The sequence below is a fragment of the Electrona antarctica genome (genome assembly GCF_951216825.1).
Source record: "Electrona antarctica genome assembly, chromosome: 5".
NCBI classification, from domain to species: Eukaryota; Metazoa; Chordata; class Actinopteri; order Myctophiformes; family Myctophidae; genus Electrona; species Electrona antarctica.
Genome location: NC_136810.1, coordinates 47,315,490 through 47,343,466, shown reverse-complemented (window position 1 = coordinate 47,343,466; position 27,977 = coordinate 47,315,490). Strand labels below are relative to the sequence as shown.

General features: G+C 42.3%; 1 protein-coding gene across 2 annotated transcripts; it reads right to left on the bottom strand.

Moving 5' to 3' along the window:
• Positions 1-64: 64 nt before the first annotated feature.
• On the bottom strand, positions 65-27,379 carry LOC306924136 (FYVE, RhoGEF and PH domain-containing protein 6-like). 2 transcript variants are annotated; one of them, XR_013790127.1, is made up of 22 exons: positions 27,178-27,379; positions 22,954-25,003; positions 19,616-19,781; positions 17,457-17,524; positions 16,767-16,797; positions 12,616-12,767; positions 9,592-9,748; positions 9,030-9,117; positions 8,550-8,600; positions 8,359-8,417; positions 7,938-8,009; positions 7,140-7,208; positions 6,746-6,829; positions 6,544-6,620; positions 4,774-4,876; positions 3,757-3,894; positions 2,788-2,890; positions 2,161-2,258; positions 1,899-2,036; positions 1,615-1,754; positions 1,300-1,473; positions 65-1,178 (listed from the first exon to the last, which is right to left on the bottom strand). XR_013790127.1 is itself a non-coding variant. In XM_079502501.1 (21 exons), the coding sequence occupies exons 1-21, from the start codon at positions 27,185-27,187 to the stop codon at positions 1,437-1,439; spliced, it is 3,891 nt and encodes a 1,296-aa protein (XP_079358627.1). In that variant the 5' UTR covers positions 27,188-27,379; the 3' UTR covers positions 65-1,436. The 2 variants fall into 2 exon arrangements, 1 of the variants encoding a protein (XP_079358627.1); XM_079502501.1 differs by having other exon boundaries at positions 65-1,473.
• Positions 27,380-27,977: the final 598 nt, after the last annotated feature.

Below are 27,977 nucleotides of genomic sequence, written 5' to 3'. Positions count from 1 at the left end.
TTCCAACAAGAGACTGGACTTTTTATGAAACCCAGAAGACATTCATTACAACAGAACAATGACGCACGGTAAAACTATATTTATTATAGCTACTGTATATAAATCAAAATTACACGGGTAAATATAAAAGACATGATTTCAGATTCATCACATGCTTCATGGTGGGGCTCTCTAAAGTCCTATTTACACAAGATGCTGTAAAACATGGCTAGTGTGGAGTGCAATCAATGGGGGAAATGATTAATACTTCTGTATATTTGTGAACATCTGGGTAAAAAACAGATATGAGAAGAAAAGGGTCCTGCACACTGTCTTTCACTTATAGAGCAGTAGTTTTCATCAGGTATCTCTGATGAGATACCTGATGAAGGTCGTTTAGACCGAAACGTTGTCATCTAATAAAACTACTGCTCTATAAGTGAAAGACAGTGTGCAGGACCCTTTTCTTCTCATGATTCGCATTTGGTTGCCGGCTCCGACGCACCTGTCCTTATAGGAGTGCACAAGGCCTTTTCGTTATAAAAAACAGACATAAAGTGCAACAAATTTTGTCTTTGTCACTACAGTGTGAAACTACATCAATTTGTTCAGGTATTCTGTATACAAGAAAGCCTTAAATATCTCTCTCACAATGAGGATTAGTCTCTTCTTGTGCATGTGTTCCATAACTAACACAAAAGGTTACACAGCCTCTACTAAAATGATTGTAATAAAGTTATTTTTTACAATTAAAACATATCTAAATGGTCTATACTGCCTTCTAGAAATGTTGGTAAATATACAAGTAAATCAACAACATAGGAAGAACCGAGTTCATACCGTAAGGCCATATCAATGTAATTAAAATTATAATAATGTTGTAAAGACAATCATTATTGTGTCACATAATCAGGACCCAACTCTCTAAAACAGAGCTGAACATGGTCCGCTTGTATCAAAACTGTACATAAATGAACTGAAAGCTCTTCGGTAGATATAGCTTCAAAGGCCAGAATATGACCCTGCAACAGTGCTATATTAGCCTTCACATAGACAAAAAGGTAGCTACAGTAAATGTGCTTAAAGATATATATTGCACTTCAATATTTTTCATTTGGTGTCTCCCATTGTTTTGCTGGTTTACGAGAGGATTGAGGTAAATTGTTTATATTGCTGTTACTCAGTGTGTGTGTGTGTGTCTGTCTGTCTGTCTGTCTGTCTGTCTGTCTGTCTGTCTGTCTGTCTGTCTGTCTGTCTGTCTGTCTGTCTGTCTGTCTGTCTGTGTGTGTGTCAGAAGTTTAGTTACTTACTAAACATAACATTCACATTTAAAGCAAAGGTAAAACACCCTGTTGAACTGCAGTATCCATTTCACACTTTGTCTGCAGACAGTCCAAACCCCAGCTAGAGAGAGGGTTCACATGGAATCAAATGGACCCATATAATATTAGACAATATTAAAGAACCGCAGCTTCTTTGAACGAATCAATCCATCTGAAAAATAAATGGAAACATTATGCTTAGGACAAATTAAGCATTAGTCAAAAAGGATGAATTGCGGTGTAGACATACACATCATTATAATTACTATGTAGTCTACTTGTATGAATTGTTGTTTGTAAGGTAACTATGTACCTCTGGGCTGTTTGGATGTCATCAGCTTTAAAAATGTAGTAGAGCGTGTTTTTGTGGTAAAGCTTGAACTGTAACTTCTGAGAGGAATCTTCCTTTAACATGAGTCCCAACAGGGGTTGACTCTCCAAGGCGGCCACATCCTACAAGGATAGAAAACAACAACATCATGGCCATTAGATCTTCATTACATATTTTTTGGTTTTAAACTGAATCACTACTTGATGTGGGGTTTCATGATGGTAAACCCCCATGTAATAAAATAAATACGGTGAAGGAGTACTCACCTCACTGGCGGCATACGTATAAAGGACCTTGTCCTTGATGACAAACCACAGCCTCTTCACCTGTCTCTTATTGCCTTTTGATCTCAGGTGGTTCTGCAGGTAACCACTCATCGACGAGTTGTCTGTGTTTGCCGTAACCTAAGGCAAATTAAAAGCAATTAGATGAGAGTTCTACTCTACTGAAACTTAGTTTATGCTGGCTATTTTCAGTGCATGACACTGTTTTACGACAGTGGCATATATCAGGCTTCGCTTCAGTCACCTCTTTGAGGGCGGCGGCTATCTTCTTCTGCTTCCTCGGGAATGCAAAGGCAGACTTGCTACCAGGGGGGGACAGAGCCATGGCCTGTGCTTGTTCATCTGGTAAAATGATATGTGAAATACCGTTAAGTTATTTTTTTATTTTATACATTGTCATACGAGTGCCACACAAAAGGTTGTCCGTTTGTGGGTTACCGAAGAGTAACGGTTATGGGTAAGATAATGGCTTCCACCCGACAGCTACGATTTGTCTGTTCGATAAATATACCGGTACTGTATCCACTATCCACTGATGTGCCTCTTTGAGTCTGACAACATCCGAGAATACGAACCTCTTACAGATTGTTGGGTTCTGTGATGTACTCGACATGCTTATGGCTCTTTTTCCACTACAGTAGTACAGTAAGAACTACAGTAAGTAAACTGTGCCGTGCAGTGAAATGTATTTCACAGGCTCTGCATTCGTTTACATATGCTACTACAGCTATGTTTCTCAGAACCTAATTTGGGTCCTGCTTTTTATTTTATTTTAAACAACTTCAGGGCCGGCTCTAGATATCATGGAAACGTAGCTTAAATAAAATATGAAAACCGTTATAACGCACAAGGAAACCCTTCGGTAACGTACTGTTCTGCTGGAGGACGGTGAAGCACTGATCACACACACGTGCCAGCTGGTTCTTTAGATACTCCAGGCCGTACTTGTTGGAGGAGCACGCCTGGCACACCACCTAATGAGTCATTTACACAACATTAATTAGGATTCAATTGATTTACTTGCAGTTGAAATGGATGTTAATGTGCTGCATTCTCCTTTCATTCTTCAGTCTTCTATCCAATTGCCCATTTATCACCTGTTCGTGTGAATCGTGAATCTGCAAATTCCTAACTAGAAAGACTGCAATCTGCAATCACACCGGAGCATCCTACAGTACCACCTTAGCAATAACCTAGCAACCACCTAGCCACATTGTCATTCAAATAATTGCCATTTAATCATTTAATAATATATATTTTTATAAAAAATACATTTCTGTTTGGCTTTTATGCTTCGTAAGCAAAGATTCCATGGGGAAGATATGACAAATAACTTCAAATATACAAAGAAATTAGATATTTAATAACTTTATATTTTCAAAATGTAAAAAAAAGTTGAAAAGTGTAAATAGCCCATCTACAAACAGTGGAGTGGAAATAGCCGATCTACAAGCTCACAAACGGTGCTTTTTGGGAAAACTAAAAAGGAAATGTAGGAACATTTTCCAACGTGGAAATGACTGCTGAATAGGCAAAATATTTGCCTATTCAGCAGTCATTTATATCAATTAACCCATTTTGACCTGAGATCAGATTCTAAAAATGTCTTCTACATCCTGACAGTTTTCTGAAAAAGCTATGTTTCTATGTCAGTCGTTCTTCGATTTTTCAAAAATAGCAGACCTACAAGCTCGTAGCACGCCACTCGGTGGCGCGCTGTAGATCTGCTATTTTTCAATAGCTAAAGCATAACATAATGCTAACACCAAAAGGGGTTACCGCCCAGAATGGGATAATCGCGATTATGCAATCATTGTGACCGGATGGATGGAAGCCTCACCTTTCCACAGGCTCTGCAGTGGTGCCGCCTCCACGTGAGCGTGAAGTCACAGATGCAGATCATACACATGGTGGTTCGCAGGTCCGGGATCCAGATGGGCGCTTTGGAGCCCAGACTGGCACCGTCGCTCGGCTCCATCTGAATATGAAGCAACAATCATACATGTTTTGTTTTTTTCATGTATTCTTTCATTTTTACAGAGAGTTGGACAAATTGTCTGTTGATAAGAACCGTAACTGTTCTTCTATACAACTGTTCATTATAATACATAATTAACTATTTTAATTTTGATGAAAATTTGATTTGATTTTTGATTTGAACCACTTAAACCCTATCTAGTTAGTTGACTGGGGTCCCCAAGGGCTCTATCCTAGCAGCTCCTTTCTGCCCCCACAACAACCAAATCTCTTTAGTGAAAATATCTACAAGCTCACAAACGGTTTTCGTTTGTATCCGTTATTTTCGCAGGGTGCTTGCCTCAGAATAGTGGTTAACTTCAGTGTTGATTTTGACAGCAAATTCTGATTTAGTCTTATGGCCCTTATCCCTAAACTTATTTGCCATTTTGTACTATTTTGAAAAACCTTGAAAAATAGTTCAAATAGCCGATCTACAAGCTCACAACGTGTCGATGTAGATCGTCTAGTTGAACCATTTTAAAATGTTTTTCAAGATAGTAAAATAGTAGGGTATAATAGGGTTGAGACGAGACGAGACGGTTTTAGCGGTCGCCCCAGCGGTGTGATGATATGTCCTGTCGATCCAAGTCAACCCAAGTGAGTCAACTGGTTCAATTCAATGGCCCAAACCACACCAATGGGTCGCCATGCATCGACTCGCAACCGTTTGGTTGCGAGTCGATGTATGGCGACCCATTGGTGTGGTTTGGGCTTGAGTCAACAGAATGAACACTGGTTAACGTGGTTAAAAACATCAAAGAATAAAGATGGACTTGTCCCGACTTTACTTAAATAATTGTGTCTAAATATTGTGTGTCAATCAACACTGTTACAGTACCTCCTCTGGAGCTTTGCCAGATATGAACGTTATCTTCTTCCTGGTGTAGTCGTTGATGGCCATGGAGATGGCATCCAGCCACTCGTCTCTCTCTGTGGCAGAACTACAGCAAGAGGACAACGTGTGATCACTATTACACTACATAGTACAACTACAGCAAGACGACAACGTGTGAACACTATTACACTACATAGTACAACTACAGCAAGAGGACAACGTGTGATCACTATTACACTACATAGTACAACTACAGCAAGAGGACAACGTGTGGTCACTATTACACTACATAGTACAACTACAGCAAGAGGACAACGTGTGGTCACTATTACACTACATAGTATAACTACAGCAAGAGGACAACGTGTGATCACTATTACACTACATAGTACAACTACAGCAAGAGGACAACGTGTGATCACTATTACACTACATAGTACAACTACAGCAAGAGGACAACGTGTGATCACTATTACACTACATAGTACAACTACAGCAAGAGGACAACGTGATCACTATTACACTACATAGTACAACTACAGCAAGAGGACAACGTGTGATCACTATTACACTACATAGTACAACTACAGCAAGAGGACAACGTGTGATCACTATTACACTACATAGTACAACTACAGCAAGAGGACAACGTGTGATCACTATTACACTACATAGTACAACTACAGCAAGAGGACAACGTGATCACTATTACACTACATAGTACAACTACAGCAAGAGGACAACGTGTGATCACTATTACACTACATAGTACAACTACAGCAAGAGGACAACGTGTGATCACTATTACACTACATAGTACAACTACAGCAAGACGACAATGTGTGATCACTATTACACTACATAGTACAACTACAGCAAGAGGACAACGTGTGATCACTATTACACTACATAGTACAACTACAGCAAGAGGACAACGTGTGATCACTATTACACTACATAGTACAACTACAGCAAGAGGACAACGTGTGATCACTATTACACTACATAGTACAACTACAGCAAGAGGACAACGTGTGGTCACTATTACACTACATAGTACAACTACAGCAAGAGGACAACGTGTGATCACTATTACACTACATAGTACAACTACAGCAAGACGACAACGTGTGATCACTATTACACTACATAGTACAACTACAGATCGTTATGGGTGGAAAGCTTATATGTTCAACACTGTTACTTTTCAGGATTCAAATAAAAAAATAGATAAAATAGATTCAATCTATGATCTACACAAGCTACATTGCAGACGCAGATCAGCTATTGTTTTTGCTAGTTTTGTGTAACATCATAGAATGATGAAGTAGGGCATTAAGTTGGGCGGCGGTGGCTCAGGGGTAGAGTGCCGAAAGGTTGCCAGTTCGAACCCGGGCTCCCCCAGAGTTACTGTCGAAGTGTCCTTGAGCAAGACACTGAACCCTTAATTGCTCCCGATGTGCTGGTTGGTAGCTTGCATGGTTTCCGCTGCCATCGGTGTATGAATGTGTGTGTGAATGGGTGAATGTAATGCACAATCTCTGTAAAGCGCCTTGGATAAAGGCGCTATATAAATGCACCATTTACCATTTTAAGTTATGAAAAAAACATAAAAAGTTAAAATATGGCGATGGTTTCTGCCCAACAGCGATGATATGGTGTGATTATTGGCCTGTGTACTGCAGGGGGAAATATTTCCCCGTTAAGAATTTGTTTTTAATACCACAGATTGTCCTTTATCATAAGAATGGTGTTTTTGCCTCTTCCTCTTACCTTGCAGAGAGAATAAACGAACGCTCCACACTCTCAATGTTCAGCTCATTCTTCAGCTCTTGGTTCGGCTTGCTGACCTGCAATTATTTCCCATCGTGAACGGAGAATCGATTAAATACACAGTCAAAGCCAACGTGTTAATGACGTTACAGTGTGCCCGGTGTTCTCACGGCAGTCGTGAAATGGTCTGAGAAGTATTCACCTTCATCCCAGCCAAGGACAGCATGTTGTTGAGCTTATACTGGCCCGACTGGACAGGAGTGGTGTACAGCAACGTGTCGTTGAACTACAGGAGAAATGGTAGACGTCAGTCGCTTTTACTAGTCTATGTTGTCTTCTTCTTATCGTGTCCACAATACAGTCAGTTACAACACTTGGCTAGATGTGGTTCAGCCACAGCTGAACACATTGCTGTCTATGTTGTAAAATCCTGAGTTGAACTTTTACATAGGGAGTGTAGAAATGCCCACACGGGACAGCTTTACAGTGTCAGAGTAAACTTGATGCTGTGGATTGTCCAGTGTATAAAAGATAATAATACTACAGTAGAGAAACAGAGGAGTGAATCGCTCCTGAAGGGGTAAGAAGAACTGTACCAGGAAGAACATTCTGGGTTGCATGACCTTCCTGGACAGCTTCATCAAGACGCCCTCTTTCAGAAACACCTGGAAAACAAACACATGGACGCTGTCATAAGAATGCAGGGGATGGACAGTAGTATACAGTAAAATCAATAGCCACGTTAAAGCTACAATCCAGGACTTATTTCATTTCATTAAGAAAATACTTTAACAAATCAGTATGGTAGACTGCACATCTGCAGTGAATGGAGATGGTCTCCCTACTCTTTCACCGAGATATTTTGGCCCTGGCGAATAGAATTTAAACAAAAGGTATTTGAAGCAGATGGCGCACCAGGCTATTACAGTATGTGCTGCCACCTTTATTGTACAGTTGGGTGCCACCGATATTGTCCCTTATCATTTGACCCATTTAGGCCTGACCTCAATTTAAAAAAACCCTTCTAAATCCTCCAGTTTTCTGAAATAAATATTTTCACGATTTAAAAAAAATAGCAGACCTACAAGCTCGTAGCACGCCACTCGGTGGCGCGCTATGACCTTGTAGATCTGCTATTTTTCAATAGCTAAATTATAACATGTTTAAAACACCAAAAGGGGTTCCCGCCCAAAATGGGTTAACTGTCCTTTTGCGCAGATCACGCAAACCTCAGCAAAAAGAAAAGGACAATATCGATGGCCTCCAACTGTAGTTCAAACATTGAACATCACACTATACAATTAAAGTTTGACTTGGCTTCACAATAATCTGCAGCAACATCTCTTGGGTGGGGGGGGGGGGGGGGGGGAAAGACAGCTTTGTGCGGTACCCACCCTCCCAGGTTGGACAATCTCCTGGTGGCCATTTAGACGACACTGGACCTGGATCAGCTTCTGACCATTATCCTGAGAGATAGTTAAGATGTTAGGATGGTCCATCTGCATTCACATTCATTCATTCAATTAAAATGGTAAATGGTGCATTTATATAGCGCCTTTATCCAAGGCGCTTTACATAGATTGTGCATTACATTCACACACACATTCATACACCGATGGCGGCGGAAGCCATGCAAGGTACCAACCAGCACATCGGGAGCAATTTGGGGTTCAGTGTCTTGCCCAAGGACACTTCGACATGTAGACAGGAGGAGCCGGGATTCGAACCGCCGACCCATGGATCATTGGACGACCTGCTCTACCTCCTGAGCCACAGTCGCCCAATTGAGTGGATATATTTTAGTCTGGCACTCACCCCTTGTTTCATGATATCATTGGCATGATTAGCCACCTCTATGACAATACCAAGGGCAGCTGTATGAATGAAAATGTAAAAAATAATCTAAGTGAAGTAATAGGTGCATAGGATGAGTAAGTACAGTAACACCACTGACACCGTCAGAATAGTTCAGATTAGCAGGTTCATTGCTGACCATCACATTTTACCTTGTGTGTCTTTGAAATCCACCGAGTCCGGGGGCAGGTTCTTCAGATAGTCTGAAATTACAAACCATTTGAGAAGCAATGAAAAGAAGAAGCTATAGAAGGAAATGAGACACCCACCTAAAGTACTGGATTGTGTGGTCCATTCTTCTACTACAATTAAATGGGAAAACCCTGGACAAAGAATATGCAGGTTCTTAGTTTACACAATATAATTTATACAAGTGTGATGTCAGAAACATTCTTCACATTGTGGCATTGAACCTCACCGCACCGCTTAACTCGCATAGTGTATGTTAAAGCTTGTTATGTCACCAAATCTGATTTAGTCTGCCTTTAAATCTTAGTTACATTGAAGGTAAAGGAGACAAATGCCACACCGATCTCATTCTTACCACTAGATGGTAGTGTAACACAATAGAATGAATATAATATAATGAGAAAGTAATTGTTAAAATGAAGTGAATATTGTGGAAGTGTTACCTGTAAGCAGCATCCGATACTGTGGGATTCTTTGAATAGGCTTCAGCAAGTAATCTTTCAGCGCCAGGTTGGCACAGCGTGGACTAGCCTGGCACACAATACATATACAGTATTATAATGGACCTGTGTGTGCAACATTCAGTCAATTATATCAAAAAAAATAATCAAATTTCAAAAATACAGAAAATAGCAGATCTACAAGCTCGCAAGACTAACAAAATCCACTTATTCGATGAATCAAAAAATAATTGATAGAATAATTCCTACTGGAAATCGACATAGTGCTAGGGATGAAGACCTTTTGTAGACCAACATTAAGGTTTCCTTCCCCGTGAATTCCCACCACAACCACAGATTTCCAATACACCATTTGCATTAGATTTGGAGTAAATTAAGAAAGTAACCTCTATATAGCAAACAAAGGCTTATGATATTCATGTTTTGTTCAACAAGATAATCACATAACGGATTCAAAACTCCTCAAAGAAATTAAAATACCCAAAGACACTCCTCGTAAACACAATAGCAGGTTGATCAAAACAGGTCTGTCGAGCTTCGTTACCTCAAATTCTCGCAGCACTCCAGCAAACACAGAGTTCCTCTTTTTCTGCTCTTCCAGCTGGGTGACATTCTTGTCGAACTCACGGATGTACGTGGAGTACATCTTTAGGTAGGGCCCTTTCTTCACAAAGATGTCGGCTAGCCGGGAACTCTCATCCCTATCAGTAAAACAGCATCCAGACATTATGCATCATAGAAACATTACATGGCTGGAAATAGACTTGAAAAGCGTACAGAGACTCTAACTATATAAAAAAAATCACACCCGTGTGAACTGAGTGGTGTAAGGTCTTATATAGACTGATCAGCTGTGGTCTGACGTAATGTCTGACGTAATGAAATCACACCCGTGTGAACTGGGTGACCATGATCATTTTTTGGTACGAACAGACACGTAAACTAACAAAGCCAGTTGTAGGAGTGGTTTACACCACTCAAAAAAAATCTTAATTTGCTCTTTACTCTCATCTTCCACCTCTTCCTTGAACGTCTCACACTTACTGCTATTGCTGCTATGATACTCTCTCTGGCCAGACGACTCTTCCTCAATCTTTAACTATCTTTAGCAATAGTTACGACAATAAATTTCCGTTAACTAAAACTATATTTCTAAGCTGAGGTGGCGCAGTGGTAAAGTAGCTAGTGCCCACCACTGCAGAGTCTGGGGGTTTGAATCCTTCACAGCAAATCTGGCTTTGTCGAGCATCTATTGGAACATAATTGGCCTGTGTTCAGGTGGGGCTCCTTACTGGAAGGTGAGCAATCCAATCCAATCCAATCTATTTATATAGCACATTTCACAACGCAAGGTTTACAAAGTGCTGTGCAGAAAGTTAAAAGCTAAATACACTATAAAGCTAAAACAAAAGACACCAACAAACCACACAGTAGAAAAGGACACATTACAACAAGCCACAGAAAAACACAGAACTCTCAAACGGAATTAAAAGGTGTACAGGTGGGTCTTAAGGCAAGATTTAAAAGTCTCGATGGTGGGGGCCAGTTTCACATGGGAAGGGAGCTCATTCCACAGTTTGGGGGCTATGACAGAAAAGGCTCGGTCACCTCTGGTCTTTTTAAACATGCCTTTTTGTGACCTGGAGATCCAACTGGTCAGCAGAACGCAATGACCTTGAGGGAGTGTAAACCTCTATAAGGTCACAAAGATACTGTGGCGCAAGACCGTTCAGTGATTTAAAGACAAACAATAAAATCTTGAAATCAACTCTAAAACGGACGGAGAGCCAGTGAAGGGAGGCCAAAACAGGTGTAATATGGTCACGCCTACGGGTTCCAGTTAGGAGATGCGCAGCAGAATTTTGGACCAGTTGTAGACGTGCCATTAAAGACTGGTTTAAACCAACATACAGTGCATTGCAGTAGTCTAAACGAGTGGTGATAAAAGCGTGAATGACACGTTCATAATCGTTGAAAGAAAGCACAGACTTTTTGGCAAGCAGCCTCAGGTGATAAAAGCTGGAACTAACCACAGCGTTTACCCGTTTGTCCAGTTTGAGTGCATTATCCAATTTGACCCCAAGGTTAGAGACAACGGGTTTGGCATAAGGCTGCAGGGGACCAAGGTCGGTGGGTACAACACCGGGGCCACTAGGCCCAAACACTATGACTTCCGTTTTTCTTTCATTTACACTGAGGAAGTTGAGAGCCATCCAGGCCTTAATGTCATTGAGACAGTTAAGAAGGGGTGTCAGGGAGTCGCTGCTTCCCTTTTTTAGAGGCATATAGATTTGGGAATCATCTGCGTAGAAGTGATAGGCAATGCCATGTTTCTTGAAAATTAGTCCCAGGGGGAGAAGATAAAGGGAGAACAGTATTGGCCCCAGGATCGAGCCCTGGGGGACTCCGGAAGACAGGGAGGAGGAGGATTCAAAATCTCAGTATAGATACAACAGAAACAGAAAATGACTAAATTAGGGAGAAAATGTTGTCAAAAATATATGTACTGTATATATTTTTAATATATATTTTTGCTAAGCAGCAAGCTAGATAGGCTTTCACTAATTTCTAAGTATCAGTTATTGACAGTATTGCTGCTAGGACACTTGGATTTCCCCCATGGGGAAACCTTGATCTTATCTAATCATCAGCTATGCCTACGACACACATGTTGAATGTTGTGAATGCGATTGACGTGTGTAATTGTGCCACACATGGAGCCCTTCTATAACCCGACCCATATATCTGACATTATTTGACTTTTTTTGTTGACATTGGTATCAGCGGTTATGCAGCTGATGTGTCCCGAATCCCGATTAGGGACAAAATATAATTAAGGCCCCAATTAAATCCATCATGATGCGTTCTGAGCTCATAGATTGGATAGCCTACTTTTAGAAGGTTTTTGTAAAAATTTGAAACTTTTTGAAAATCTTTGCCAATAATGACAAAATATGGATGCCAGGTTGAAACCAAGTTTAAAAATACACGTTTCTCAAATTGATTAGAAAACGTTTTAGCTTTTGGACAAAAAAGTGCATCAGTCAGAACGTCAGTAATCAACAGGCCAGGACTCTCCAAAATCGAGATCACATCGGACCAAAGAATGTGCCATCCTTCGGGCTCTAATAGTTTTCTATTAACTCATTCCATGCCACAGGACGCCTTTGGACGCCTCCCCTTTATCCCATTTAGGCCTGACGTCGAAATTTAAAAAATGTTTTCTGAAATACCCCATGTTTCTATGTCGGTGGTTCTCAACCATTGTCAAGGACCCCCAGAATTATCTTTATTTGGCCACCGACCCCCATCTGAAAATATGTTGTTCCAGGGACCCCTCAGAAGCAAAGATTTGAGTTAAAAACGTTCGCTCTGAAAGAATATATATTCAAAGATTTGCGCCACATTTTCCTGATTTTTCTAAAATAGCAGACCTACAAGCTCGTAGCGCGGCACTCGGTGCAGCGCTATGACCTTGTAGATCTGCTATTTTTCAATAGCTAAAAGTACAACATAATGATTTAAACACCAAAAGGGGTTTTAAGATCACGTTGTGTGAATGTGATACCATTTGGCGACTCTTTGCTCCAGCTCTCGGAGCAGGTCTTGGTTGAGCTCGTATAGCTGGGGAAGGCTGTAAAGGATCTGGTTGAGGACTCGCTCTTCTATGACGGGCTTCCCACTCTGACGAGACGCCTTGGCTACGGCTTCACGGAAATCCTGCAAAGACACAGACACGGTGCTTAGAATAGACTGTATACTGTAATTTTAAAATAATAATAATAATATGGGGTGACATTTTATTATTAAGCCCTACATGCATACTTATGTACAAATAGCAAAATTGCATATATTTCCCCAAAGGAAATATGTATAATATGTTTATCGTTGTTTCCGTTTTATCCCTGCTTCTGGTCATGGGGATATATCCCCACCGGCCATAACAATTAATGATCAGAGGGGGGATATCAAAAGCAGTGGCAAGAATCCCCCCCAACCCCCCTGCAAATCGACCCATGCTGTATTTATAGAAAGAGTGTCACACTTGGTCATATTATATATCCTGGTAAGTAATTACCTGGGCATGAGTCGTTGGCTGGGTTTACACAACTGAGGGGAACGACGAACGCCTGGCCAATAATTTGTTTATTTCATACATATAGACATAATATGTTTTCACATAGTCATGGAGAAAACAGCATTTCATCAGCACAACAACCGTGGTGCCCATCAATGTGTTGAGTTCCTTGCACAGCGAGGTCCCCCTCGGTCCACAGCTCACTGCACGGTGCAAACTTTAGCTCACGTTGATTCACTTGATCGTCAGCTACTGCTGTATCAGCCATTGGGGTTATTAGTTATCAGCCCATTGGGGCTAACAGATATCACCTTGGCTTCTCAGTCCTTCTAGGACGACGACGACAAATAAAGGTTGGGTATGTATGTGATAAAGTCATTATTAGCAATCAATCTGTCTAAACTCCACAGCAAAATGCTGATAGCTTAAAGGGGAAAACCACCCATTTTCAACATTTTACTATGTCATTAATATACCTTAGAGCTGTTGTGTGGAAATAAAATAAAAAAGTCCCCCCCATTATGTGTTTCCTAGAACTGTAATTATGAAAAAAATCATTAACATGGTGAAACACATCTTGATGATGTCATCAAGATGTGTTTCACCATGTTAATGATTTTTTTTCAGACCTCTAGTTTTAGGAAACACAGAATTGGGGAACTTTTTATTATTTCCACACAACAGCTCTAAGGTATATTAATGACATAGTAAAATGTTGAAAATGAGTGGAATTCCCCTTTAAGAGTGTTATCAACACCAAAACCGTCAGAACAGTAAATGGGTGAAGGGAGCACACCGCGGATATGGCAAGTTGCACAGGCCTCAAACATCTTCTACAGAAAGCTGTTAACCCTGGGCCCTGACCCTTACACAAAAGCTGTCTTACATTAAGAGTCCTTACACTTCCAGGATCCCACAAATCCCTGTGCGAAAAAAGTGGAACAGCAGAGCCTCGGGGTTCCTGAGAAAGCTCATTCTGTCTCCCTTTCTGATGACACCAGAGTTACTTTGCGGTTTATGGGACACAGCAGGGCTCAGAAAGTGCTTACAGTCAGTCTGAGTCAGAGAAGGGAGCCAGGAGACCGCTCCATTGGTTTAAACACGAGGAGTCGAGGACCATGGATGATGTTGGACAAACTTGGATGGTCTTCAAAATAACAGCGTACCATTTTAACTGATCGAAACAACGCTCACAACGCTCACAAGATAACGTGACGTTGCAGGTCAAACCAAAGCAGGTACAATAAAGTAGATAAGATAATAGAGTCCTTTACACCCTAACCACATGAACCCAAGATTCCATTCTCTGGTCATGTCATAATAGGCGAACATTCAGCAAAAATAACAGATCTACAAGCTCACAACGCTTCATGTTTCAATGCGTTGCGACATTGTAAATCCGACTATTTTAGGCGAGATTTGATGTTGAGGGGAAAAAGGAGGGGTCCAAGTACAGAGCCCTAGGAGGTCAAAATATTTGACATTCTTTCCTCAGTTTATGTGAGGAATACTCTAGGGGTGCATATAAAATCATAACTAAACAAAAATAAACCCTATACTCAGTTGACCATATTCCCAAGGGCTCTAGGCCCCCGGCTGTTTTCACCCGACACCAAAATATATCAGACGACAATAGCTGAATATAAGACGCTAGTTTTCAAGTGGTTAAGAACTGGGCCATGTGGCATGTAGGCCTACTGTATATTATTAATACGATTGTATTGATCATATTTTTCATTGTGACACCAATAAAGTGGACCTTAACGTATATATGCTCTCTATTGAGCCAAGCCGGAACACAATTAATTGACTCATCATTAAAACAATCCTTCTCTGAAAATGCCTGCGGCCCACCCACCCATCTGACCACTTGTTGGTCCACGTGGGCCGCGAACGCTTTCGAGATTTTTCAAGTGGGCCCTGAACCAAAAAGGGTTGTGAAACACTGGGGTAGAGTATATGTCTGTGTTCATTAAACTGTTTACCTCCTCCCCCATCATCCTGTGAGAAGCTGGATGAATGGAGAGCCCGATGACACCACCATTCCTTTAAACTGACTCCTTACTGGATGTCGGACTAGACTCCCGCATGGCCAAAACAGCCAGTGGTGGAAAAAGTACTCCATTTCTTTTACTTAATACTGCAATATAGAAATACTAAATAAAAGTTACAGGAATTCAATATGTACTTGAGTAAAAGTACAAAAGTGTTGGCATCAAAATGTACTTAAAGTACCAAAAGTACTACTCATTATGCATTAGGTCCTATTTCGAGTTTTCCAATGTATAAAAATCCTTTGAAAATAGCCGATCTACAAGCACACAATGCGTCGCAGCGCATCTTTGGGGGGGCTTTTGTGCCAAAACAACAACTGTCACAATATATCTGATAATATTCTGAAGTTTACTTAGTTTCATTTTGAGTTCTGACTGAGAGTCCCAACAACAGGAAGAAACTAAAGTGACTCACTGTCTAAGTTCAGACAAACGTGATGTGTGTTATCGTCAGTTCCCAAAACCGCTGAAGTCTGGGTGAAAAGACCGTGAGGAATGTGGGCGAGACGGAGGAGCTAGGGTCCACGCTGTCTATCCCACTACACGGGGTGTGTCTCAGTGGCTAACATAATCAAAGACATATGGGCAAGCTTGGCTCATGAGCTGAAGCTCGCAGCAGATCACACACACACACACACACACACACACACACACACACACACACACACACACACACACACACACACACACACACACACACACACACACACACACACACACACACACACACACACACACACACACACACACACACACACACACACACACACACACACACACACACACACACACACACACACACACACACACACAGATCTAAAGCTCTGCATCAGTGGTGGAAAGTAACTAAGTACATTTACTTAAGTACAATTTGGAGGTACTTTTACTTTTACTTCTCCAGCACAAATATTGTACTTTTACTCCACTACAATTATTTGAAAACTTTAGTTACTAGTGACTTTGTATATTTCGATTTTTCTTAGAAAGCATACATTAACCACATCAGCCCTATCCAATTTTCGGCCATTTGAAAGTAGCAGTTCTACAAGTTCACAATGCGTTGCGATGAGTCACATTGTGAGCTTGTAGATCTGTTACTTTCAAAATACTTTTTACACAATTTGAACTGGTGGATTGCATTCTGCAATACGAGTACTTTTAGTACTTACAGTATATTTTGATGCCGATACTTTTGTACATTTTGAATACAGGACTTCTACTTGTAACAGAGTAGGCTACAGTCCATCTACGTTGCAGTATTGATACTTTTACTTAACCCATTTTGGGCGGGAACCCCTTTTGGTGTTAGCATTATGTTATGCTTTAGCTATTGAAAAATAGGTCTGCTATTTTTGAAAAATCGAAGAACGACTGACAGAAACATAGCTTTTTCAGAAAACTGTCAGGATGTAGAAGACATTTTTAGAATCTGATCTCAGGTCAAAATGGGTTAAATAAAACATTTGAGTACTTTTTCCACCACTGCTGATGGTCCATCACATTTCACACAGCTTATTATACTTTATAGAGAACTTGTTTTGTGCCGAGAACCAAAAAAACCCCAAAAAACTAAAAAGAGATACTTACGATATGCAGCAGCTTCAAGACATCTACGAACCTAAACAGACACAGGAAGTGGGGAGAGTTAAAAATAAAATGAAAAGGCTTGTTGTTGTTGTGGATATGGTTGATGTTGTAAACAGTAACTCGAACTTGAACTCTAAATGAATGCTCAGGACTGTTAGTAGAGCAGTGGTTCCCAAACGTTTTGGCTCGAGACCCAAAACAGAAATTTGTTGATCTGGTATTTTCACTACTTCTTAAAAAGGTAGTGTTTGGGGTTAGGGGTCCTTGAGGGGTTACCAGGGGTCCCCAGCTAAATGACTGATAGTTAATTACCAATAGTTAAGTAACCTTTTCAGATCTGTGTATTAACCAAATGGATTTTGCAGTATTGATTGGGTTCCCAGATCTAAGACAAATTATATCAAATGGGGCTCCTTGGCCTCATGCATATCAAACCGGGGGTTCCTTGACATTAAAACATTTGAGAATCGTTGGTGTAGACTAGAGCACTGTTTCCCAAAAAGTGGGTCAGGAGTCGACCCGAGTTTGGGTCGCGTACCCATTTTTATGGGTCTCAAGTAAATAGATCAGCTATTTTCACATGTGGGTCCCGGCCGGGAAACATCACATTTCTCTTTTGGGTTCCGAGCTCAAAAGTTTGGGAAGCACTGATGTAGAGTGAAAAAAGAAAAAAAAGGACTGTGCTCTTACACATGTTCAGAGCTCATGATCTCAGTGGCGATGTGGTGGATCTTGCTCTTTTTCGGTCCGCTCTCATTCTAACACAAAGACAGAGGTCCATCACAAAGTATAGATGTGTTAATCGCCAGAAGGACTCATTGTGCAGTGACGACAAGGGTCCATTGTGGCCAAGTTCACTTGAATACACACAGACACTTCTCAAGACAAATGCCTTTTTTCCCCATTGCATAGAACCGGCTCAACTCGACTAGCTTCGTTTTCCACTGCAGATAGGACCCCTCAAACAGAGCTGGTGGTCATAGCGATGTTCAACCCTCCAAGAGTGATAATAAACAATGCTAAAGTTAAAGGCCCGGTTTCCCAAAGGACACATGGTGTAAGAGGTATGGTGTAGCACATGCTCAGATGCCCTCTAGGCCGCACACAGAAGCCTGTGAACATAGACATTCCGTGCATAGATGCACGGAATGTCTACCAGATGCCTACCATACTAGGCCTGAGGCCTGGTATGGTAGGCCTCAGGTCTACCATTCTGAAATTTAATTGAATAATATTTGGACTGTCCTGGGCCATGATCCAGGCACCTTGGCTGGTAATCCAGTCTGGCAGTGTGCCGCGGGTTCGACTCCCGATCCCGACGGCCTTTACTGCATGTCTTCCCCCCATCTCTCTCCCCATTTCCTGTCAGCCCTACTGTCTGTCCCTCCATAAAAAATAAGGCAAAAGCCACAAAAAAAAAATATTTGGACTGCTGGACAGCTGACAGTAGGCTCTCTTTACTCTTAAAAAATATATATATATATTTTTTTTTCTTTCTTTTTTTTTTCTCTATGAAGTATATATGTTCATAAGCTTCTGTGTGCGGCCTAGAGGGCATCTGAGCATGTGCTACACCATACCTCTTACACCATGTGTCCATTGGGAAACCGGGAAAAAGCTAATTCTAGCGACTGAGAAATTCAAATAAGCCATGCATTTGCTTAATATTGATTAGTTGCACATTTCCAAAAGATAGTTTAAAAGATTGATAACAGTATTCTCAAGCTTCCATGAATGAAGTATTTCCATAAATGTGTTTGTCTAACCACCTCCCTGCTACGTAGAGCATGTAGATCATGTTTTAAAGGTTTGTTTTTTGGCCTTTATTGATACAAGTGAAGACTGACAGGAAAGAGGGAGAGAGAAACAGGGGGAGCGGAGACATGCAGCAAAGGTCGTCATGAACCGGACTGGAACACGCGACACGCCGTCAGTCCAGAGCCTATATGCCCCGCGGAGCATGTCTATCCCCTGTGACGTCATGTTGTTGACATCATCATGATAAAATGGCGCCGCTCACTTCACACGAGTGTGATTTCTCTTAAGGCCAGGTCAGGTTGTGGCCTCCTGGTGGCGCTATAATAGGCCAATGTGAAAAGGGTGCCATTTGTTCTTACACCATTGATGGCAATTGGATGATTTGAGGCATTTTGTTCCAAAAATGTGCTTTGCAAAAATCCACCTGTTGGTGGCGCTATAACAGGCCAATGTGAAAAGGGTGGGATATATTCCTCAGCCTAGTAGGAAAGTCTTTCACGTAAATTGCATGCTGCGTTCATGATTTGAGGCTTTTTGTTTCAAAAGGGCTAATCCTGCAAACTTTGAAAGCCAATGTTAGCCAATTAGGATGGAATCTGAAATATCGGACAGATCCGTCTTAAACACATGACTATAGAGATAGTGTGTAACGATTTGCGGGATTTTTGGACAGAATATGGAGGAGTAATATGTGTTTTTCAACACGCCTCCTGGTGGCGCTATAACAGGCCGTTTTGGGGCAGAGGTTCATCGTTGGCATCCAGGGAGTGTGTGTGCAAAATGTGGCATCGGCCGGGTTAACGGTGCCGGAGATTAGCTGTTCACAGACGGACGGACGGACACACGGACGGACGGACGGAGTGCAAAACATACTCGCTCCCCATGCCTTCGGCCTGGTGGAGACAACAAAAAGGCCAGTATCATGTAGTGGAAAATGCTAAGTTCTGGGTTCCCACTAGGACCCATGGTTAGCACTACAGCCGTATAGTGTATGGAAACGATTCCAGAGCCTGTGAAATACGGCCCGGTTCACTTGGTTCTTGACTTGTAGTCGAATAACCGAGCCACAATGGAGCCTCTCGATCGCTCACCTCCCTCTGCTCCTCCTCTTGGTGTGCAGGATCTCCTTTACTGGAGGTGGAGCTCCCATCGTCCTCCTCGTCGGAGCTGTGGGCCATGATGTCGTCATCATCATCACCCCAGGAAACGTCGTGCAACTGGTGCTCCACCGCCACCTCCTCTTCATCCACGTAGCCTCTGAAAAGGGGACGACAGGATGTTATTTTAACACGTGAGTCCTTATATACTGTACATGTGCAAACACTTTAAACCACTGGTTCGCAAACAGTCGGTCGGTCGGGACCCACATGTGGGTCACGGGCACATTTGTATGGGTCCCTTTATTATTATTATTATTATTTCAAAACATTTTCAAAAAACATTCCCAAAAAAAAGGAAACTTTTTCATGAATTAAAAACAAATTCAATTCTCTTTTTCAGTAATTTCATGAAGAAATCAAAGGAAAATCAAAGAAATTCCATAAATTATAAAACAAAAAAGTAGTAGGGAAAATAGCCGATCTACAATCTCACAGCGCAGCGCGAAGCGACGCCTTGTGAGCTTGTATATCTGCTATTCCCACTAGTTTGGGTCCCGGGCAAACATCCTTCCTAATCTCTCTTTTGGGTCTTGAACAAAAAAAGGTTGGGATCCACTGCTTCAAACACATGTATACGGTTTACATACAGTTGCACACTAAAGAACATAATGTATTATATGTAATGCACATATCAAAGACTGCAGCACATGTACTGTACATAAAATACACCCACACATACAGTACTGTAAATGCACTCGTACTTTGGGAGACAAGTAGAGTTTGATCACGAGGGAAAGATAGCCTGTGAGTTCTGTATGAGTGGGGGTAAAATAGGACTTGGAATAAGAATAGCTGCATCAGCATAGTAGTATAATTTGAGGGAGGATGTCTTCTCTAATAAAAACAGAACATGATAATACAGTCCAGTCCAGCATGTATTCTAACGTTTCCTGCTCAGAGAGCCCCCCCCCAAAAAAGAGGGGGGGAAAAAAAATCAGTATGCATGCATTGCATACAGGAAATGGAGCGCTTCACAGAGCAGGAAAAGCCATTTCATGATAACCATCAACACATCACACAGCCCTCAAGCCCTGGACCAGATGCTTCGGTCGGTAGAGTGGGTCTGGCTGTGTGCCGGCCACCTCCAACCAAAACAGTCAAATGGCTCAATTCCAAACGGGTCACTCCCCACTAAACTTATTACGAGCCTTTGATTTGATTTGACCTTGTAGATCTGAAATGATTAGATGTTAATAATCTAGGTTTCAAATTCAATTAGTTAGGCATTAGTGCCTATTTGGTATGTGTCTGGACCGCTAGGCGAGCGGGCACCCGCAATTATTATTTTTTGTTAAGAACTCTCAATCAAGTACTAACGACTGAGACAGTATATCGTGGATAAAAGTCTAATGGTAGCCTACTCTTCCATTGATCTTCTACTTTTTGTTTTGTTGCCTGGTATGGCTCAGTCAGTATCATTGGTTAATAAGAACAAACTCCATAAAATCATCAATGTATCCAGCAAGATAGCTGGGGTACGACTTGAGAGTATGACATCAATGTATGAGACCCGAGTACTTGAGAAGGGGAAAGACATTTAGGGATAGAACACACCCGCTATACACTCGGAGATCATTTTATCCCCACAAGACTTCTGAACAAACAGGCCCTATCTCATGTGAGTGATATGTGATGCCACTCAAACTATGACTCGTAGCCTATTCTATTTTTCTCTCTGTAAGAGGAGTCATGTAGTAATGTCAATGTATTGAGTGATCCGTCTATGTATTGCGTATTTATGTGTTTTATGTGATTTTTGTGTTCCAATGGCTGCTTGGCGCTAAATACATTTCCGGCAAGGTCAACGAAATAAAGCATCTACCTATCTAACTCAGTAGGCAAATGTTTCTATGTGATCTTAAATTGCTTGGCTCTGGTATACAAGAGCGAATGCTTTGCATCACCACTGTGCTTGGAAGCAGCTCAACGTGTTTTCAACATGTGATTGTTGTTGCACAGTTCAGAGCGAAAAGGGCTGACATACTATAAGCTGCTCGGAGGCACACGGTACTGTACAACGTGTAATCCTCAGACTGCATTTTTTAAAGGTTTTTTTTTTTGTGGCTTTCGCCTTTATTTTATATTTTTTATGGAGTGACAGACAGTAGGCTGACAGGAAATGGGGAGAGAGATGGGGGGATGACATGCAGTAAAGGCCGTCGGGATCGGGAGTCAAACCCGCGGCACACTGCCAGACTGGATTACCAGCCAAGGTGCCTGGACCGCTGAGTCATGGCCCAGGTCAGACTGCATTTTTTTAGGCACAGACCAAAGTACTACTGGAGGGGGTAGACATTCAAGAACAAAACTGTATGCATCTTATTGTTATTGCTCTGAATTGACCTACTGAACACTAGTACGGACATAAACTCATTAAGCACATGAAGCCTAGCATCCCTATTCTGAAAGAGCCGATCTACAAGTTTATAACCCCTTGAAACATGACACATTGTGAGCTTGTAGCTCGGTTACTTTTGCTATTGACGTGCAAAAGCACGAAAATATGTCCCATACACATTTCACAAATACAAATTTCAAGTCTTTTACAGTCTTTTGTGAGCTGGCAAAACTGGTCAAAATCTGAGTCTAAAACTTCATATCTCTGATCTCTGAGCCTGTGCAGCTGTGTAGGTTGTTGTTAACTCCCTGACTGTTGCCAGGACCAAGATTGTTTGCATAAACATTCTTTCCCAACTAAATGTCCCACATCAATGTGGTCTCTCCGACAAAGAAAAATAGCTACGGTAAGAATGTTTATTTATGAAAAGTGTGCCGTCCTGCCGCTCGTCTGTGTGCTGGTCTGACAGAAATGTCAACACAAACGTACCTGGGATGACGTTTCCTTTTCTGATTTTTTTTTACTTCCCTTTAGACTAGAGTGTTGTTGACAGAGAGTCACTCACCTCTGCACATAAACAGCTCCACACAGTCTGTATGACCTATCATTTCTGGTTCTCCCATGACGTCAAAGTTGAATGCTAGGGTCTGTCCTTTTTTGGCTTTTTCAATTTGTATTTTGTAAGTCTCCATGCTTTCTTTAGTTCTCCATTCACAATCTGTTTTGTCTAGTAGTCTAGTTTGACTGCAGTTGGTCTCATATAATCCTTGGTGTTGTCATGAAATAAATTATACGGTTGAAAAAATACAAAGGATACAAAGAGAGAGAAGGAGAGAGAGAGCGGCGTGAAAAACACATACGTATCGAGGTGAGGACAAAGAGGCTGAGACAAATAAGACAGAGGGTAAGATTTAAAGCCAACATGCTTTACCTGTCACTGCCGCTATGCTTCTGTTGGTGTTCAGTGTGTTTCTGCGGGGAGAGCATGTAAGGTTCCTGCTCCTCATAAATGTTCTCATCATCATAATACGTGGGGTTCTGCCCCCTCTGCCCCCCCAGGTTCATGTAGTCTGGTATCTCCTCATAGTGAGGACTGTTCTCATAGAACTCGTCTCCATCCACGTTCTGCTCAAATCCAATCTGCGGGCAGGATAATTTCCTGACGGCCCACGGACTAGCGTCCCCGTCAACACATTGCTCCGTTTCGGCCGCGGCGCATTCCGGTGTCTGGCCACCTTTGGCTTTCAGTTTGGGCAGCATCTTCACGGAGAGCTTCAAGTCGAGGAGCCTGCGTAAAGAGTTCTTTTTCTGTCCCTCGGTGCGGATGAGGTCGGCGGAGCTGAAAGACTTGGCTCTCTGCTTGCCCCTGACCGAGCGAGGAGCTTTACAGTGTCCAGGAGACACCAGAGCGGGAAGGAGACTTCTCTTGGTCGTCTTCTCTGGAAGCAGAGGCAGCTCTCTTATTCTCGTGTCCCTCGGGGCTCCATCTTGGACGGTGAGGTCAAGCCTCTTTTCAATGTCTGGAGATATGTCCCCCGATGGGTCTTTTTCCAGCACCATGTGGGCGCTGTGTCTCTGGGGCTTCTTGGGTGCTATCCTCACAGCCCCATTTCCCTCCGACGACCCATCACCGATTCCCAGGGCAGTAGCCGGGTGTCGACTGAGCTCCGGCTGGTTTTGTGGACTGCTGGAAGGAGGGAAGTGCGCAACGTCGCCATAAAATGCCTGCCGGTCATCTGTTCTTCCCTCCACTCGTACGGCCTGCCAAATGTGCTCACCGTCCACCGAACATTCCATCTCGTAGACACCGTCGTTCCAGCCAAGATTTTCCTCCTTTGCATCCCGTGAGGGTGAGCAAGGGGCGGAGGAGGGCCTCCTCTCAGGTGTAGGTGTGGACAGGAAGGGCTTTTTCTTGGGCGGAGGTGCCGGTGGAGGGCAGGCCTTCCTTGATGACAGCTCGTTCTTACCGACGGCGGTGCTCTGGGCTGGAACGTGCACGTTGACAGACAGAGATGACGGGCTGCTCTTCCTCTCCAATGACACCTTCACCTCTCTGGCACTCATTTCCCCTCCTCCTCGCTCGTCCTCGTCCTCCGCCTTTTCCTGGCGAGCCAGGGCAGCTTTCCTGGGCATCCGCGGACTAGGGACAGGACGGGTCTTCTTGGGGCCCGTTGGGAATGAGGTGGGGCTGGCATGGGACGAGGCCGACGCACGACTGGAGCCAATCGACCCTTCTTCTGGTCCTGGTCCGACAGAGATTGATGGAAGGACGTTACCATTAGCCTCGTCGCTCCATGATCTGAGAGGTAGAGAGGGCCTCACGGTTGCCACTGGGCTAGCGGCATCTGTGTGTGATTTAAGGTTTTTATTCTCTATCCGTTTATTTTGAACAGGCGTGTCTGGTACAGAATTATTGTTACGACAGTAGGCATGGTCTGTCAGAAGGTTGCCATTGGTTACTTGGGACACGCCACCGTCCATTTTCTCCCCTCGGTTATCCACTCGAACCTGAGACCTAGAGAATGATTTTCCGCATTCCTCCGTTTTACTTTTGTGCCATTTTTTCAAGTCTTTCTCACTTTTACCTGACATTTTGTCCGTAGCATTGCCCATGCACTGACAGTTCTCACGGGTACACAGGCAGATGGGGATGATGTAATCCCAATCTGGCTTCTTGTTCTCTTGCTGTATTCCATTCTTTGAGTTCTGGAGACCAATGTTCTTTGGGATGTCTGATTTCTCCATTACAAATGTAAACTGGTGGTGAAGGCTCTTTGGAGAGACCGATTTGGATTCCGGTGCCGCTGCCGCACTGAGTTTGGACAGGCAGGGTTTGGGTGCTAATGCCGGTTTGACCCGATGTGGCGTGCCAGGCGAGGCGTGTGCAGGGAGGCCATCTCGTCTGGGGGTCAAGGGAGATAACTCTGACCCCTGAGGTTGGTTGAGCTTTGGTTTAGGGGCCAACGGTGGCTTTGGCATGCCTGGAGAGAGATGGAGAGACATGATGAAAAGACATGCTTAAAAAAAACTGTACCTGTTGGTATACAACCTGCATTTAGCATCTATTGTGATGTGAAGCAGCAGGACCATGGATCCACCAGCACATGGTTAAAGCTTTAAACTGAAACTGTAATTTGACACGACATGAAAATAAGAGCCGGTTTGAACGGCCAAACGGCATCCTTCAGATACTTTAACCCATTTAGGCCCGACGTCGAAATTTAAAAAATGTCTTCAAAATCCTGACATTTTTCTGAAATACCTCATGTTTCTGTATCAGTGGTGCTCAATATTTCATGTCAAGGACCCCAACAATTATATGTAATATGCCTCCGTCCCCCCATCTGAAAATATGTTGTTCCAGGGACCCCAACCCAGAAGCAAAGAATTGAGTTAAAATGTTCACTCTGTAACAATATGTATTCAAAGATGTGAGGCACATTTTCACGAAAATAGCAGACCTACAAGCTCGTAGCGCGCCACTCGGTGGCACGCTATGAGCTTGTAGATCTGCTATTTTTCAATAGCTAAATTATGACATAATGTTTAAAACACCAAAAGGGGTTCCCTTCCCGCCCAAAATGGGTTAATTAGTCTGTCAGATGTTAGATAAGATAAACTTGTATTGATCCCTGTGGAGAAATTCAGGTGCCGCAGGAGAGAAGTGAGCGTGAAACACAGGATAGGTAGCGGGTAGAGGGGAAGGAATAAGATAAAATAAATAGACTGTACTTGGTCTGACTGAGTTAACATGTATTCTATCACTAAATATGAGCATATTTGTACAGTACACAATCCACCATCAGTGAATATTTGCATGAATACATCTATAGCCAATGAATATATGAATATTATGGATATATCAACGGTGAATATGAGACAATATAGGCTTGGATAAGGAATAGAGTCTGCGAGTAGGTATCTGGATAGGTATATGTATTGTACATACATATATCGACGGTTTAATCTATCAATAGAGATTATGAGTAAGTATATATGAGTGTATGAGTGAATATACAGTTTGTGAGTCTCGCAAGTTGTCGCAACAGTTATCCTTAACAGTAATGGTTACAGTGTACATTCCAGCAGTCCATGTACAGTACGAGTGTACCAGAGTCAAGCAGGAATCAGTAATCCCAAAGAACAGAACAGAATGTGGGGGTCAGGCTTGGTTGTGGAGCCTGGTGGCTACTGGTACAAACAAAGGACTGTTGACTGATGATAGGTGAAGAAGTATGGGCTTATTAGTATCTCCTAAATTGCTCTGTAGTAGCAAACCTGTCCTCTCCAGTATCATTCACTAAAGCTATTGTTTGTATTGTCTGCACTGTGCAGCTTGTCCTGCAGTGTGATAAAGCCAAGCAAGCTAACAATTAGGGATTGAAGTGAATTGGCCGAGCTATAGAGCCTCCTGGACTGGAGAATAATACCAGATACGACCAAGTACTACTACTACAACAGGACCCAGGGCCAGGGGGATTACATATCACATCACATGCAGTTTGCCACACTTCTCATTCTCAACAAGCCAGTAATCCTGTTGATAAACCAGTCAACAGGCTGGAGGAGGAGGAGGAGGAGGAGAGGGGCAGGTGGAATGATGGGGTCAGAGGTGTAGTGTTGTTGGTACACTTGTTGAAAAGTCAAGATACTGACTTAACAAGTTATAACAACTAAGCGTCTGTGGTGGAGAAAAGTGCAACATGCTGACAGTACGTGGGAGAGAGGTTTGTTGGTCTTGAGTTTTTTCCCTCCCCAAATCAGTGTTACTGTTAATTTCTCCACTCGGCAGTCGACAACCCTGATCAGCAAAACAAAATAGAACCTAACGTCTGTTAATGTGTTGACTAAGGTAAACTTAGTGGTTTGGGAAAAGAGCCTAATACGCTTTAATGCGTATTAGAGCTATGGACCAGAGCTAAGCCTATAGTAGCTTACTCAAAACACAGAATATTAAGACACGCAAATACATTATGACCAGATTTAAGCCCACTATATGTGGCCTTTTGCCCGCAATGCAATAGACATGTTCAAAACTATAGCTCCGTTTACTTTGGAACCTCAATATTCAAAGCTTAGACTTAGATATTGAGGTTCCAAACTGAGCTAAACAGTGAGATAACTGTCTGACGAGTTGATCGGAATGATCGCTTACCTGACTTCATGTTTAGGTCAAATCCACGTCTTTTTGCTAAATGGTAAACAAATGGTAAACATCAACTTATAATGGAAGCCAACCGCTCTGTTCTTCTAGACACATTGTAAGCAATGTGGAGCACTAGCACAATATCTTTGGAGTTTGTCAGCGCTCCACCACGGCGCACTCCCACATTGTGACTGATCTCGTCCTAGTTGCGCTCGTGTGTGACTGTGTGTGTGTGTGTGTGCTGCTCCACACTGTTGTCAATGTCAATGTGTTCCATACGCCACTAGGGGTCACCCGGAGGCTGGAACCCAACTATTCAACCTAATGTATACAAGTAATGTAGCTCTGATCCATAGCTCTAATATCTTTGCATTAGAGCTATGGACAAAGCTATGGACCTAGAGCTATGGATCAGAGTATCAGACTATGGATAGTCGAATTTATTTGGGGCTCCTTGAAAATAATTTAAAGATCTCCATATATTTTAATAATAATTAGCCTACAATAAGATTGTACAATATGATGCACATCTTATAATACAATTGTACAAATCTCTCACAAAACATTTGCACAATCTCAGAGTTAAACAGTATTAACAGTAAGGGTCCATTGATTTGGCAAGCTAAGGGTCCAGGAAGTGTAGAACCAGAACCGCACTGATTTGTACAATTAAGCTTGTTAAATTGGCTCCTTACAATGCAAAAATATCAAACACTTCTCATTCAAAGTTTTGTTTTATTTGAACAGTTTACCACAAAATTAAGAATACCACAGTGTACTAACTATTTGCACTTCAAGCACTTATGTTT

What these genes read in the sequence shown, in the direction of transcription:
- LOC306924136 (XM_079502501.1), bottom strand. An exon ending in AAGCATAGCGGCAGTGACAG is followed by an intron (nt 19,782 to 22,953) that starts GTAAAGCATGTT and finishes TCCCCTTTTCAG; the next exon opens with AGGCTACGTGGATGAAGAGG. An exon ending in GACATCCAAACAGCCCAGAG is followed by an intron (nt 1,474 to 1,614) that starts GTACATAGTTAC and finishes TTTATTTTTCAG; the next exon opens with ATGGATTGATTCGTTCAAAG.